At 33.6% G+C, this 16,844-nt stretch overlaps 3 protein-coding genes across 4 annotated transcripts; 2 read left to right on the plus strand and 1 right to left on the minus strand.

Moving 5' to 3' along the window:
• The first annotated feature begins 816 nt into the window (after positions 1-816).
• On the plus strand, positions 817-2,498 carry LOC140803958 (glyoxylase I 4-like). The gene is made up of 3 exons (XM_073159801.1): positions 817-1,084; positions 1,168-1,273; positions 2,035-2,498. The coding sequence occupies exons 1-3, from the start codon at positions 930-932 to the stop codon at positions 2,290-2,292; spliced, it is 519 nt and encodes a 172-aa protein (XP_073015902.1). The 5' UTR covers positions 817-929; the 3' UTR covers positions 2,293-2,498.
• Positions 2,499-3,246: 748 nt separating this feature from the next.
• On the minus strand, positions 3,247-7,180 carry LOC140802913 (uncharacterized). Its single transcript, XM_073158525.1, has 5 exons — positions 6,598-7,180; positions 5,292-6,509; positions 5,114-5,187; positions 4,848-4,923; positions 3,247-4,762 (listed from the first exon to the last, which is right to left on the minus strand). Exons 1-5 carry the CDS (start codon positions 7,004-7,006, stop codon positions 3,399-3,401), a joined length of 3,141 nt encoding a protein of 1,046 aa, XP_073014626.1. The 5' UTR covers positions 7,007-7,180; the 3' UTR covers positions 3,247-3,398.
• Positions 7,181-8,414: 1,234 nt separating this feature from the next.
• LOC140803460 (uncharacterized) lies at positions 8,415-10,945 on the plus strand. Of its 2 annotated transcripts, none has more exons than XM_073159349.1 (6): positions 8,415-8,568; positions 9,461-9,609; positions 9,720-9,805; positions 9,902-9,965; positions 10,317-10,403; positions 10,719-10,945. In XM_073159349.1, exons 2-6 carry the CDS (start codon positions 9,529-9,531, stop codon positions 10,809-10,811), a joined length of 411 nt encoding a protein of 136 aa, XP_073015450.1. In that variant the 5' UTR covers positions 8,415-8,568; positions 9,461-9,528; the 3' UTR covers positions 10,812-10,945. The 2 variants fall into 2 exon arrangements, with proteins under 2 accessions (XP_073015450.1, XP_073015451.1); XM_073159350.1 differs by having other exon boundaries at positions 9,905-9,965.
• Positions 10,946-16,844: the final 5,899 nt, after the last annotated feature.

Below are 16,844 nucleotides of genomic sequence, written 5' to 3' on the forward strand. Positions count from 1 at the left end.
TCCAACTATTAATTTCATATTTCTCAATATTTTGTTTCAAATCAAAAGAGGATAAAAAGCTTCTCGATAAAGACGTCACTTAATTTGATTAAATTTATCAAAATTTTTTACTTCAGAGTTGATTTCTTGTGAGACAGTCTCACGAATCTTTATCTGTGAGATTGGTCAACCTTACCGATATTCACAATAAAAAGTAATACTCATAGCAAAAAAAGTAATATTTTTCATGGATGATCCAAATAAGAGATATGACTCGCAAAATACGACTCATGAGACCGTCTCACACAAATTTTTGCCCAAATATTAAGCACACACATGCATATATTTTTAAATCTTAAGCATATACTCTTGTCCGTACATATTTTCAGGAGAAATAACTCTTACCTGAGATTGTATCACAAATTTATATATGTAATATAAATTGATGTGAAAAACAATATTTTTCACATAAAAAATAATATTTTCTCATGATTGAGATCAAGTTTGATATTTAACTCATATAATTGACAGTAACACGATTTATAAGAATTTTTATATTTCAGTAGTATGTAAGATGATATTTATTAAAAGTTTTTTTTTGATTTTACAAAGATATAGTAGATAATTAATGTAAAATAAAAATCAACGTTTGTAGAGTGTACGGTTGATTAGTACGTAGCGGATATGGATTTCTATAATATGAAATGTCTCCATCCGAGTCACCAAACGTTGGAACCTACGTGTCCGAGTACCAAATATTTGTCATTTTTCCAAATAAAAATCTGCCATGAATCCAAGTTTCCCTTCTCCCAATTTCTATATAAGTCCAGAGATATCACCTCCCATTTCGCCTATTAAGTCTCCCGTATACATTTTCTATTCTATACTTATATAATATTCCACTAATTTAATTTTGCAATATTTCTTGGTATTTTTTGAAGTAAGATAAGATGAAGGATAACAAGAGCAACCCATTGCAGCTATCTTCTTTGAATCACATCTCTCTGGTTTGCACATCAGTCGAGGAATCCATTAATTTCTACCAGAATTTTCTTGGGTTTGTGCCAGTCAGGAGGCCTGGATCTTTGAACTTTGATGGGGCTTGGTAATGTTCTTCAAAGTTTTTTTTTTTTGTTTTATTTTTTTTAAAAAAAAAGAATCTTGTTTGTATATATCTTTGATTTTCAGGTTGTTTGGTCATGGGATTGGGATACATTTGCTGCAATCCGAAGATCCAGAAAATATTCGCAAGAAGACTGTGATTAATCCCAAGGACAATCACATTTCCTTCCAGGTGATTGTAGTTATACATGTAAAATTCTTTGGATATTCAATTGAAAATTACATGTTTTCTCAAAATTTCATAAGAAAAGCCAGATTTGTACCACAAATCTTGATTTTTAAGGTTTCAGAATCACATATATATACGAGAATGGTTGGACTTTATATTAACACTTTCATAGTTTATACTCCCTCCGTTCAAAAAATATAGGTTATATGATGTATTTGTGTGACGATGTTGATCGGTTCAGTTTGGTTTTTTTGTTTTTTATTTCAATTTTTGATTTTAAAAATATATAATCTTATACCCGAACTATTTTCATCGGCTTCAGTTTTCTAATTTGGTTTTCATACCATTATTTAAATTAATAATATAAATATATGGTAAAATATAATAGGTTAGCTTTAGTTTATTTCTTACTAAAATATTTAAATATAAATCTAAATTAATTAAAATAACAACAATCAACTAAAAATTATTCAAAATGATTTTTCATTCACTAAATATCAAATAAAAAATTATATAATATAGATAAAAATATGAACAAAATTATCAATTTAGTGAAATTTCGGTTTTTTCAGTCGGTTCAGTTTTAACGCACATAATCCGAAATCGATTTAATATTTATATCTGAATTACAAATTGGAAATGATTTTTTAACGTAGACATATTGGAAATGATTTTTTAACAAGAAAATTATAAGAAATTTGTTTTAGAATGATAAATTCAATTTGTGTGAAAGAGTAAACGAAAAGCTTTATTGATTAGGACAGTGTGAGAGCATGACGATGGTGGAGAAGAGGCTGACGGAAATGGGGATTGATTGGGTGCGGCAGAGAGTGGAGGAAGGCGGGATATACGTGGACCAGCTCTTCTTCCACGACCCCGACGGTTTCATGATCGAAATCTGCAACTGCGACAACATCCCCATGGTACCCTTGGCTGAGGAGATGGTACGTTCTTGCTCCAGGTTGAATCTGGTGCAGCAACAACCGCAGCAGCAGATCAAGCTCTCCGTCGTACAACCTTAAGTGACCACAAGTTGTACATTGTTCTCCGTTTTACCCCTTAGTTCGCACGTAGCAAGACATTTTGGCTCGTGTTTTGTATTCCATGTTTTAATAAAAACCGTGGCCCGACCACTTTGTACTTGTATTAGCTTAAACGGAAGAGTTGTAACATCCCTTCCACTTGGTATCTTTAGTAAACTTAATCCTAACCGAAATCGTCCATCAAACTTGATTCGAGAAGATTCATGTCGCATGCGACGCTCGCAAATATTTTCCCGTTTTAAGTTTATATGTGTTTCTATTTTTTGAAATTATTTAATGTAGTTAATGACGATGATAGATCGATAAAGAATAGATGAAATGATCAAAACTATATATAATCTGGTTATACATTTTAGACCTAGAGAAATAAAATATATTTATTTTGGGACTATGTCATCCATTGGACCAACCAGACACTCGTGTCGTGTGTGGCAGTTTGGACTCAAGCCTCACACTTTGTCGTGGCCAGAAAATATTATAAACAAGTGAATAGCATCCGTTGACAACTTCTAGAGTAATAATAAAGAAGGCAAAAAATGTGAGATTGTATCATGAGACGTATTTTGTGAGACTTGGGTCATTTATTAAAATATTATTTTTCATGCTAAGAGTATTATTTTTTATTATGAATATCGATAAAATTGACCCGTCTCACAGATAAAGATTCGTGAGAGCGTCTCATAAAAAACATACTCAATAAAGAAACATCAAGTGTGATACGGCTATCGACTCGATTTTTTTATACATGAGATCAAACATGAATTTTACATAGTTGAATCAATGATTATGATTAGGTGTGGTATGGTTATCGACTCGATTTTTTTTATACGAGATCAAACATGAATATTACATATTTGAATCAATGATTACGATCATGTGCTTGGAACGGCAACTACCGTTCCAGTTCCAATATTATGTTGCGGAACGGTTGTATAAAAAAATTAATAAATGCAAAAAATTGGTAAAAAAATGTAAATATAAATTACATCATACTAAAAAATAAAATATATGAAGTTATTACAAATTAATATATCAATACAAAACTATTTTACAATATTAGCACAATAAGAAATACACACTAAAAATTATAACATACCAAAGCTAATACCATGAAGAATGACGCGGAGGAGCGAGATCATTGTTATATTCTTCATCACTATCTCGTAGATTAAATTGATTTCGAAGATTTGGATATTGACGTGATTGTCCATAGGGATATTTATTAGATTGAGATGACGAAAGATCATTAGAATGGGATGACTGATTATGTAATAGTGTTTCGTCACGACGATTATAGTATCCGAATCCACGATACACAGTAGAACTATCAGCTGTACTTGAAGATCTATACTCGGGACCATGACGTCCAACACCAGCCATATAGATGATGAAGATTCATTGTATCTATCACCAATATACTGAGACGACCCATAATCAAATCCACGATGTCTAATTTTATGTGTACCAGATGTTGAAAAATCAAATGATCTATCAAAAAAATCGTGTGTAGAATTATAATTACCCTGATATCCATATCCACCTGATTGATATCCAATCAGATCATACCCAACATGCTGAGAGTCCCAATTGTAACTCATCGATCCATAATTATCTGTCATTTGAATTTGTCGATGTCCCCCCAATCCAAGACATCTTATATGTTCTTCGACACCCATGTATGGTTGAGTAGAATCAGCTGAATGTTCTTTATCACTAGCACTAGAGAATTCTGATAAACTTTCCAAGAAACGACGTTGTTCCTCAATTCCAGGACGGTAACCATGATCAGTATCTTGTGTTGCATAATAATTTTCATCTCCTTTTGCCCATGTCATACCTGCGATATGTTGGTCATCTTGATGACTTTGATCATTTGTTGTATCTTGTGATTTGTTATATTTTCCACGTCCTTGTTGATTATTTCCGTCATCTGTATCATCATTATCACCACTCTTATCATTATCTTCACTATCATCTCTCGATATAACTTCTTTTAATTTCAACTTTGATGACGTTTGGGCCTGTTTCTTCTTTTTTCCACGACTCTGAACACTAGTGGTTGTGTTGGTTTCTTCAGCATCTATATTTTGAATTCCTTCATCTAGCCATGCCAAATCGTCATCTTGTAAAACATGCTGTTCATTATCCCTTATCCATTCGCTTAAGATATCATCATCATGAAAAATGTGGTTGAGGTCTATAGGGTTGTAATAATCGTCATCTTCTTTTCCACACATCAAGTTTCGTACCCTGAGCCGCATGTTATAATGAACATAAACTAATTTGTGTAGCTTCTCTACAGCCAAACGATTACGAAGCTTTGTGTGTATGAGAGACCATGTACTCCAATTTCTCTCACACCCAGAAGATGAGCATGTTTGGCTTAAAGCTTTTGTTGCAATTTTTTTAAGGTGTGGAGCGTCGTCACCATAGTCATTCCACCATTCAGCTGATACAAATAACATAATAAGATATATATATTTTTAAATTTACGATTTATATTAAAATCTAAATTCAAATAAGAAATAATAAACCTGGGAGACTTTTTTTTACTGCCAATTTTGCGAGTGATGATCCAAATTCACCTATCTGCTCCGTGAACAATTTAATCTAAAAGAAAAAATGAAAAATTTATTACGATTTATATATGAAATATATTGTAGGAAAAATTAATACATAATATATATATATATATATATATATATATATATATATATATATGTATGTATGTATATGTTTATAGCTCACTAATCGCCGAAGCTTGAGCACTCAAGTCTGGTTCAAGTCTCTTGATTACAACCTTTATTCCTTGTCTGACCTCGTCATTATAAACACAAGTTCCAGAATACTGAAGTAATGGATTTAGAAAATACGCTGAAATATCAGAAACAAAATCACAAATTAGAATATGGAAGATATAAATGATTTTGATGACATGCTCTTTATTTTATATTTAATCATATAAATTATATTATTACCTGCATCATGCAAATGTTGGTGTAATTGATTGTACCACCGATTATCAATAACATCCCAATATGATTGCCAGTCTTTAGTATTTTCTTTTATTGCCAATTTTGCTCTATCCATTGCTTCATAGATAATTGACATTGTTGGCTTTTTGTCTTGATCAACCAACTTTAAAACTTTTACAAGTGGTTCCATTGCAGCACAAATATCATGAGCTCTCTTCCAAAATCTTGTTTCCATTATAATCCCTATAATTTTTTCGGCTTCTTTTCTTCTTCTACTGGTATTATTGATTTCTTCCCACTCAGTTGAATTGCACATTCTCTTCAAATCTGAAGCATGCCGAACAAGACTTTCAACTGAGATAAATTCTGTAGCAAAGCGGGTTATTCCTGGTCTCAACAAATCACGATCGTTGGTAAATGTTTTCATCAAATTCACAACTTTATCACTATTATAGATGAAACTTGTGATTTGCTTGGCTTTCTCGATACATTTTTTCACATTTTGCATCTTACCTACATCTTCTAAAATGAGGTCAAGACAATGTGCTGCACAAGGGGACCAAAACAAATGGGGTCTTTCCATCATCAATCTTGCACATGCAGCCTTCATTGCACCTTCACTATCTGTAACCACTTGCACAATATTTTCTTCACCAATCTCATCAATAACTTTATTCATTAGAGACAAAATGAAATCATCAGTCTTTGATTTGTTGGTGCAATCAACTGAACTATGAAATACCATATTACGATCACAGTAAATCATAAAATTAATGATAGGATGCTTGTTGCGTGTGCTCCAACCATCGCACATAATCGTACATCCATACTTGGACCATTTAGATTTCAAAGCATTTAGATAACCATTTATCTCATCAACCTCTTCTTCCAAAAAAACCCCACCAATTTGGCGTCCCGATGGACCTTTTATTCCAGGTCCAGCTTCTGCAATGGTATTAATCATAGATTGATAATATGGTCCACTATCTGCTGCGTTGAATGGAATAGCATTATATATAAACCATTTTGAAATAGCCTTTCCAACTCCCTTAAATTTTTCCGCACCAAACCAATTTTTTATACTCTTATGCTTTGAGGGAAACATAAAAGTGTCAATCCCCTTTGATGACAATTTAGATTTTTCTTTTACACTGAAGCTACGATGCATCTCTTTTTTCAAACCAGGATTCAAACCAGACGATGAACTAGAACCGATAAACCCTATAATTAAAAATTTACTATCAGACATATAAAATAAATTATTAATTGCATACACACATGATTTAATGAAATTATATATATTGTTTACCTTGACCATATCGATTACGCATATCTTCCTCGAAAGCTCTAGTGTTACGACTTTCTTTCAACGCTTTTCGCAATTGTTGAGTTTCAATATCTTCTGAAGCGTCTTCACCACTACTTTCACTTTCCAATCCATGAACGCTTTGTTGAATTGATTCTAAGCCAAGTTCTTTTTTCTTTTTCAATATATTTCTTTTTGTTTTTGAATTTTGAAGATGTTTTCTGATCATCGATGATATTTCCTTGGGAGCTTTATAACATGCCTGAACATTTCCACTAACAAGTGCAATATGTTTTTTGATTCTCGTAATTCCTCCGTTTATGGTTTTTCCACAAAATTTGCATATTATTATCTTCCGATTATCACCTACGGTGTGAGCGAACTCCCAACCAATATCGGGTTTTGGAGCCATTCTACATATTCAAAAGCTATCATTCCTTGGCTTTAATCAAAGGAACCTCATTGAAGCAATAAAACAAACACTTGGTAGGCACAATAGATTATTAGTTCCTTGATCAATGAATTCAATAAAAATCCTTGAACAATGAACATATGACAATATATAGATAAAATATATACCAATGAAAAGAGCAAATATATATCAATGAAAAGAGCTAATTATCAATAAACATGACTTATATACATATATTCATCATGTGAGCACAAGGAGAACTTTCTACTTACTACCCAACCAAATGATTGCTTAGATGTTCTTGAAAGGAATCCTACAACAAAAGACATGAATTCAACCATTAATCCTTCCCAACAATCAAAGAACTCAACGAAACCATCAATTACCTTCAATTTCTTAAACCCTCTATCAACTCAAGAATATAGACTTCTTACCTTGAAGCTTGTAAATTGAGATAGGAAAATCTAAACAATAAACTAAAATCCTTGAGCTTGAGGTAGAAGATGAGGGACAGAAAACCTTGGAGAGAAGAAGGCTTGAATCGATGGAATGATAAGGGAAAGAAGAAAATTATTAGAAAGCCTAGCCAATGCAATATATAATTCCTAAAACACGTTTTTTTTTTTTTACAGATTGGGGGATGCATATGTGCGACTTTCCGGGCGCATATGCGCCCTCCTTTCTGCCCAACACACGCAAAGGCGCGAGATGTGGCGCATATGCGCGCCACACCAACCCGTTCCACGCCACCGTTCCGGTTCCGTTCTCCCGTTATGCGACCGGTAAAACGTTGCAGAACGCCGCTACAAAACAATAAACGATTTGGCCTGGAACTTTGGAACGGTGGCCACTGTTCCCATTCCGTTCCGGCGAACCATGATTACGATTGGTTATGCAATGATAATTATATTTGCATGTGACATCTCATATATCATCGATATTGGTTTGTATTAAACGCAAAGACTTGGTTATGTTCAAATTTATAATATTGTTTCACTTCTCCCTTTTTGTATAAAATTAAATATTTTGTAAATACATTTTTTTCCATTCACAAAGTCAATATAATCATTGTTTCTCTTTAGTTTTTTTTTTTTCAAAGGCTTATGCGGAAAATACTTCAGTTTTTGTTATGGAGTAGGTATCTTATAAGACGGTCTCACGAATCTTTATCTGTGATACGGGTCAACCCTACCGATATTCACAATAAAAAGTAATACTCTTAGCATAAAAACGAATATTTTTTCATGGATGATCTAGATAAAAGATCCGTCTCATAAAATACGATTTATGAGACCGTCTCACGTATACAAAATTAATTCATATTTAAATGTTTTAAAGATTTTAGTAATAAGGTGATGTGGACCAATTTACATATGGGCCATATACAAAGCCCACGTTTGTTGTAGGCCGAGTAAAGCTAATTCGGAAATGGAGCAGAGCCACTCCAGCTGCCTCTTCAGTTTTCAGCTGAATTTTGGGGAAGACGGCTCCTAACTCTCACAAGCCAACCCGGGAAGTGACTCCGGTTCCTCCCGAAACCCGGCCCGGACAAAGCATTTCAGGTGAATTTTCAATTCGTGGTTTCTTTGTTTAGGGATTCATCAATGAGTCTATTGGATGTTTTAATCGGGGGAACAGTCAATTTGCGGTGTAAAAATGGCTTTCGAACTTGGATTATAGTTTGTTAAGTTTCAGATTTGTGATCAAGAGTTTTCGTTTGCATTTGATAAAAATTCGTATGTTTCGGCAAGCTTTCGAAATGAAGAATCTTTGAATTGAGGTTTTTACCAATATTTTGTGAAATGAATAGATATGCGTAATCCTCGTTTTGATAGTGCCATAGTTGAATGAATACATAAAAGAAAAATTATATTTATAAACATAGAATAATGGACGTATAAGCTACAAAAATTAGAGATATAAAATGGATGTTTGAATCAAACTATGGCTTACCCAACAACACCATGGTGGGGGAGAATTAAGAAAGCTGACATATTTTTGGTTTTAGATTAGACTGGATTTAATTTCTTCAACGCAGAAGCAATTTTGTTGTTGAGAGAATGAATGCAGAGACTTATGGGAACAGAGGAAACTGAAAAAGGCCATCTGAAGCAGTTGAGAGATGGTTGAGATAAGTTGAGAATAACTGAGGTTCTTGGAGTTATGGATTTTAGTTTTTGAAAGCCGTAGAAACGCAAAAACAGTCCAAGAAACCTAATTGATGGGAGCAATAGAAAGAAACATGATGGGATCCATTGAGAAAAGTTTGGACTTGGGAGAAGTTGGAAGCATGTTGAGATTACTAATAAATTCAAAGAACTTTTGGTGTAACATTGTGACACCACAACAGTTATTCTGATATGCTCTACCATTATAAAATAGCAGATACAGCAGAGATATATACACCTATCAGATCGCAATATTATAAATTACTCGCCATGCCCATGTTTGCAGGCCCACTCGTTAACAGATTTACAGAGAAGCTGAATTCATAGAAGACGAAGCAGAAGAGGAAGAAATTGATGGCAAGTACTGCGTGCTTCATGATAGTAAGCAAAAATGATATCCCCATTTACGAAGCCGAAGTTGGTACAGTTCCCAAAGTATGATTCTTTTCAATCCCTCATAAATTTTATATTTTCCTTTTTAATTTCATTTTCGCCATTTTGGCAATGTACAATATGATTTATTCTAAAAATTTTGAGATCCGAAGAAAGAGGACGCTGCTCATCAACATCAATTCATATTACATGCCGCTTTAGACATTGTTCAAGATGTGGCGTGGACTACAAGTGCTATGTGAGAAACCTACATGATTAATTTGGAAAAATTTACGTGTTTATTGATTGTATATGCGGTGTTGGTACTCATTCATCCCTTTTTTGTTTTGTGAAGTAGGTTTCTGAAAGCAATTGACAGATTTGATGATTTGGTCGTGTCTGTCTACGTAACTGCAGGTCATATCCTTTGATTTGTTTTCATTGATACAATCCTTTGCATCTTTTTTTGAAAAATCTTGGATGATTATGATACTTGTATTATTGTATAAATTCTGGGGTGAGCAGCGGATCTGGCTCTCGAATATGAATAAAATGTCAGTTTTGATGCTTAAACTTTTCAAGCTACAACCTTTCTCATTTTGAGCTAATGAGATCTTACGCAATCAATTTGTTTTATATTTTAACAAGCCCTGTAAGTTGGGACAGACAACACATGCTTGAATTTAATATACAAGGCCTTTATATTGGTCATGCATTAGATAAGTGTCATTGATTCACTTTATCTTTTTCCTTAACCAATTATGTTCGTACATACTCGTCTGATGCTGCTTCACGATTCTCGTAATGATGATGGGATTAAGAGCTTCTTCCAAGATGTTCACGAGTTATACATAAAGGCAAGTTTTATTATGCACTCAGTTATCCGCAGTCTCGTTTATATTCCTATTGAAGTTTTATGGTAGCTCGCTCAAATTTCATCCAAAGCCACTCGTAGTCGTAGCTCAGAAAATTCTTCACTAAAAACGAAAGTAGCTAATTTTTTTCCCAGTACTGCAAGTGACTCTGCTCATTGCTTCTTGTCATTGTTCTATACTACAAAAATCAAGAAAAAAAATCAGAGTAAAGTTAAGGCATATAATTGCTGCTATTTTCTGTGCTGAGATATTTGTTCGCATGAAGAAGTTGCTGATTTCTGTGGTTGATATTTTCAGACCATTCTCAACCCCCTTTATCTTGCTGGGAGTCGCATCACTTCATCGCACTTTGACACGAAAGTTCGAGCTCTTGCTAGAAAATATCTGTGAAGCCTTCCTTCCTTCCTTTTATTTGAGAGCCTCGTGTTAATTTGGAGTCAGATGTGCTGTGTAAACCTACATTGCTCTGAACTTTTTGTTTCGATACTATCGCTACTCTTTAATAAAGTTTCAAGAATTCTTCATATGGCATCAGCTATTATCATTTACTCTAGAACTACAAGCGGATATTTTCTTGTTTCATTTTGTTACCACTTTTTGCTATGAAATACGTTGGTTTTGTGAAGTTCATCAAAATTCATAGCCCCGAATATTTATGCAACGTGTGTGTGTGTGTGTGTGTGTGTGTGTGTGTATTGTGTGTGATCGAGCGCTACAGATCCCAAACGGTGTAAAAACCATGGGACTTGTTAAAAAGTTTGAAAATTTAAGCCAAAAATATATATATTTTATTAAAAATTATAAATAAAATTTGAAATTTTTTAATTTAAATTATGAGGATTACTCATATTTGACTCTCACTCGTGTCTTGGCACGTATTTTACCAGATATGGGAGGATGTGAAAACCATCCACTTGTACCACATTCAAATTATTGATGTTGACTTTGAGGTTTCCTTTGGATGAGGGCTATTTCCCACTTATTATTTTAGTAGTTTTTAAATAATTATCATCATCAACCAAAGAAATACATTAAATTTACATTTGGATCGAATTTTTTTTATTTAAAATGATTGGATTTGGATCGAGAAATTTGATTTGAAACTATATATTTGATTTTGGAAATTATTTGGATAATAGATTTGAATTAACATTAATTTTGGATGTATTTTAAATCCATATTCATTTACCATTACATTTAGCAAAAATAATAAAACTTAACCCAACATAAAATCAATAAAACAATCAAGTGAATATGAAATTATGGATGATTTCATATATCTCAATTCAAATGCACCCGTAATTACTAACATTCTATTTGATCTCGTCCAACATTTATGCATGGAATATAGAGCACCATTTGAAATAATAAAATGTGAAGGTTTTTTTTTGAAGAAAGTTTTGTGACAGCTTAAAATTGACGATTTGGAAGAGGATGAAGGAGAATATGTTCGAAACTTATAGCCATGTAGGCATGTAGCATATTTCTTCCATTGTAAAGGATACGAAATATCAAAGTCCAAGATATATTAATATTGGGTTAAGTATGAATAAGTATGAGTAGTATTTTGAGATTAGCGACCTCCTGAAAAATTATGGTGCGTCAAGCTGTGATGTTGCGCCACTTGAATTGGTTGGCTAGGTGTGCCATAAAATAGTGATATCAAATCTTAACAGATAATATTGTTTATGTTGGGGATATGGACAATAATAGAAAAAATGAAAAGACCGATCTTTTACTGGTTATGAGATAACACTAGCAGATAGACACGCGGTTCCCCGGACTCAAGAGCCTATCAGCCCGACCCATTAGTACCCAAATAGGTGCACTATACGCTATCGCAAATATAAGGAAATAAATTGCATCTTGACTAACAGCTAAAACTTTAGGTCTATGGATAAGCGCTTACCTAGCATAGAATGATGGACTTCAAAAAATATTGGTAAATCAACACACTAAAGAATTAGTGAGCATCCAAAATATTAGATATCAAGTTTATGATTTAATGAAAACTAACTTGCAAAGACACTTCATTTCTTGTTCACACATATTTTGTGATACATTGTTATTGCATTTGAAAATATATATATATATATATATATATATATATATATATATATATATATATATATATATATATATATATATATTATATATATATGAGAGTCAAAATGGAAACTAGCAAAGCATCATTCAAACACAAGATCATTCCATGTACGTATTTGAAAGAAAGCAAAAAAGAAAAAAAGAAACTAGTTTCTGTCCTGATTCATAATACAGAGTGGGATTACTGATAATATTTATTGCATATATTTCGTGGATCCATATATATTTTACATCTTATTGATATAAAAATTACGCCCCGCGCTTACCGGACCTCGGTGGCCGCGGACGGCGGTTCTTTTCATGTTTGCCAAAAGCGCCGCAGAAACCACAAGCAGAAACCTTAGGAGACGGTGGCTCAACGGCCGAAGTCACCTTTCCGGAACGAAAACCCTTTTCTCCTCCTGTGGATCGGTTCCTTTCGATCCTTAATCCTAGGACGGCTGCGTCCTTTTTATTTTCGACTCGATCAGGTTTATGATTGTTCTCTTGCTTTTGTTGATTAATGAGCTGATCCAGCTTGTCGTTCCATACCAATCCCGAAGATCCTTGTCTCCTGAATGATACTGCTGATCTCTGCAAACCTGCCATCAAAATAATCTTGATTTTTCTTCAATTTGTTTTCTTGGGGATTTGACTCTTTTCTCGTTTGTTCTATCTTTGGAGGGATTTACCGTTCGGGCGACTATGAAATAATATTGGGATTGCATGCGTTTGGGGGTCTAGATTGATTTTTTTTATAATAATAATGACGTTTCTCCGCTTAAATTACTTTGTCCTCGTGTTATTATATAGTAAGCTACATAAATAATTCTGAATTTAAAAACTATAATTAACAATATATGGGGGGAAATCTCGATCGACATTCACTATTATATTAATAATTACTATCAAGTGTGATGATTTTTTAAATATGTTGAATTAGAAAAACAGTTATTATTTTATAATTAATGATTAGTTTAATATGGAATATTGCTTGAATTGTTGTATAATATATGTTTCAAAAATTTAAAGAAAAATGGAAATAGATTAAAGCCACATATTCATTCTTAATTTTGATTTAGTCAAAGGCTTTTCTAATATTTAAACATTTGAATGAGGATCTCTCTCATGTCAACTTTTTTTTTTTTTTTTTTTGTGAACTCAATTAAATTCAAGAGCCAGACATGAGCAAGTACATTAGTTTACATATTCTCTTTTGGAAGTCTGAAAGTTACATTATGATTTTTTTTTTTTGTTATTTTTTTATATTTAAATCTCTGTTTAGAATTCATCCAAATCAATGAGATACTCAGATGAACTATTTGGAGTCCAGAAGAATCAACACTTCAGCAATGGAATTTGAACATTATATGAATCCACCCAGAACACTCGAGCGATGAAGAAAAAATAGATGCACAATCGAATTATTGGTACAGACACGAATGATCTACATCCATGGAAGAACAAGTAAAATCTCTTGTTCAAGTTTCCATGCCTTCCCTCTCTTCTTTTTCTCTTGAATCTCAAACTTGTTTTGTATCAAATATATTGAAGAATTAACTTCCTTCTTCTCTACTCTTATGTATTTATACAACCCACCTGTTGATCCACTAATCAGTCATTCCCTTCTCATTTACTCAGCAGTTTCATCAAGTCATCGGTAGCAATCCAACTGACTTCTTGGCACAGTCTTTTTTGCTAAATTCAGTAGAAGGTTTTTGAGTGACATTACCTCAACAATCTCCATCCTTTTTCTAAGGAACGAGCTGTCCCTATCCCTTGTTGGGTTAGTTACTTGCCATGACACTAACCAAGTTCAAGCAATGCTTAAATTTAGCATGTGGCAGTGCCTTTGTCATCATATCTGGAGGATTGTGAAGTCGAGATATTCTCCACCTTAATATGTCCCCAGGAGGTAACATCTCTCACAAAGTGTAGTTTGACATCAATATGTTTACATCTTTCATGATATACCAGATGTTTTGTAAGATGGATTGTACTTTGATTATCATAATGCACCAATGGACTCTTCTGTTCAGTTCCAAACTATGCCAAAACTACTTTTAGCCATATTATCTTCTTAACTCCTTCAGATAGTGCTATGTATTTCGGTTCTGTTGTAGACAAAGAAACCACGGTATGAAGAGAAGCTTTCCAATTACTATGGCAGTTCCATATATATAAAGGGAAGATGAGTCCAGTTACTGACTTCATGGTATCTAAGTTTCCAACATAGTTTGAATCAACAAAAGAAGCTAATGATTGGCACGATTCATCTTGTCTCCTAAAAAACAGTCCTAAGTTTGGCGAACCTTACAAATATCTCGTAATCCACTTCAGAGCTTCCCAATGTAACCTTCCTAGTTTTGCGATGAACCTTGACACAACAATCATGCCATACGAGAGATCTGCTCTTGTTCAAACCATCACATACATCATACTGCCCACCCCACTAGCATAAGAGACATCTTTCATGAAGTCCCTTTCCGTGTCATCTGCCGGAGACTGATCATTTGACAGTTTGAAATGATGTCCTATTGGAGCTTAACTTCCTCCAATTCATGCATTCTATACCGAAAAAGCACCTTCTTAATATATAAACTTTGATTGACGAAGAGAGTTCCCCTCTTCTGTCCTTGTTTATTTCCATTCCAAGTATTCTCTTTGATTCCACAAATTCCTTCATATCAAATTTAGAACTGAGTACCCCATTGAAGATCAATCTTTTGCTTGTTATTAACATGTCATCAACATATAAGAGCAATAACGTTCTTGATTGGGCATCTTTGTTCTTCATGTACATGCAGCTGTCAAATTTACTCCTAGTAAAGTATATTGGGTTATCAACTCATCAAACCTCTTGTACCATTCTCTTCGGCTTTGCTTGAGACCATATAGAGATTTCTTTAACACACACACTTTGTTTATGTTGTTAGTCATTGAGTAACCTTCAGGTTTCTCCATGAAAATAGTTTCCTCAAGTTTGCCATGGAGGAAGGCGGTTTTGATATCAAGCTATTCCAATTCTAGATCCAACAGTATAACTAAGGCTAGCATGAGCCTAATAGAACCATGTTTAATAACCGGAGATTATAATTCATTAAAATCAATTCTCTCTAGTTGCGTGTATCCTTTAGCCATTAGTCATGCCTTATATCTTACATTGGAAAATTTTGGGCCAACTTCCTTTACCTTAAAGATCCATCGACAGCCCACAACTCGTCGTCCTCTTGGATTATCTACTAGATCCCAAGTGTTATTTTTATTCATTGAGTCTATTTCCTCATTCATTGCTTCTAACTATTTGTCTTTGTGTTTATAGCTCATGGATTCCTTAAAGGATGCTGGTTCAGGAGACTCCACCTGTTCTGCAAGAGTATGTGCAAAGAAGATCATGTCAGCTTGTGTATATCTTTGAGGTGGTTTGATCTCTCTTCTTTTTGTATCCCTTGTTAACATGTATTTGTTAACATCATCCTCATGTTGGGCTTTTGTTTCATAATGTGCTTCATCTTGTATTGTTTCAATTTGTCCTTGAGCGAACTTTTCGATATCACCAAAGTACTCCACCTCAACTTGATAACTAGAAAATAGGTTTTCTTTCAAAGGAAGCTGCCTTTAGTCCATGAGTATCACCTCTTGGTTTCATTCAAGGTAGCATCACTTGTATTGAAACATCTAGGACCATTTTGTTCCAAATTCCTGATCTTATACTCCTTAACTCCAGTAGGATAACAAATAAAGATACACATGAGAGTTCTAGTTTCTAACTTTTCCCCCTTGACATGGGAATATGCTAAGCAACCAAACACTTTCAAGTTCGAGTAGCCTGTAGGTTTTCCACTCCAAAGTTCCACTATAGTTTTAAGATTCGGGGCACTCGTGGGGCTTCTGTTGATTAATTAACATGCAGTAGATACTGCCTCCCCCCAAAAACCTTTTGGAAGTCAAAAATTCAATATAACGGATCTTACTATTTCTAATAAAGTTCGATTCATTCGTTCTGCCAACCTATTTTGTTGTGGAGTTTCAGGGGTAGTCTCAGGGCCGTCTTCAGAAATTTGGAGGCCCTAGGCTATTTTTTTAGGTGAATGTTTTATATAATTTTTTTTAAAATTAAATATACAAATATCACATAAAAACTGATGATTAAATGCACATAATTAATCGACATTATCTAATATGCTACATAAATTTATTTAATTATAGGAAATGACATATATAAACAAAATCAAATAACAAAATGTTCATATTCTCCGCGCTTTTTGTTGCGCTTTTTTTCGGGCTTGATTTTCTTATTGATTAAGTCCACTTTCAAATTTAAAAAAGCCCAAAACT

The sequence above is a fragment of the Primulina eburnea genome, chromosome 10 (assembly GCF_022965805.1).
Source record: "Primulina eburnea isolate SZY01 chromosome 10, ASM2296580v1, whole genome shotgun sequence".
NCBI classification, from domain to species: domain Eukaryota; kingdom Viridiplantae; phylum Streptophyta; class Magnoliopsida; order Lamiales; family Gesneriaceae; genus Primulina; species Primulina eburnea.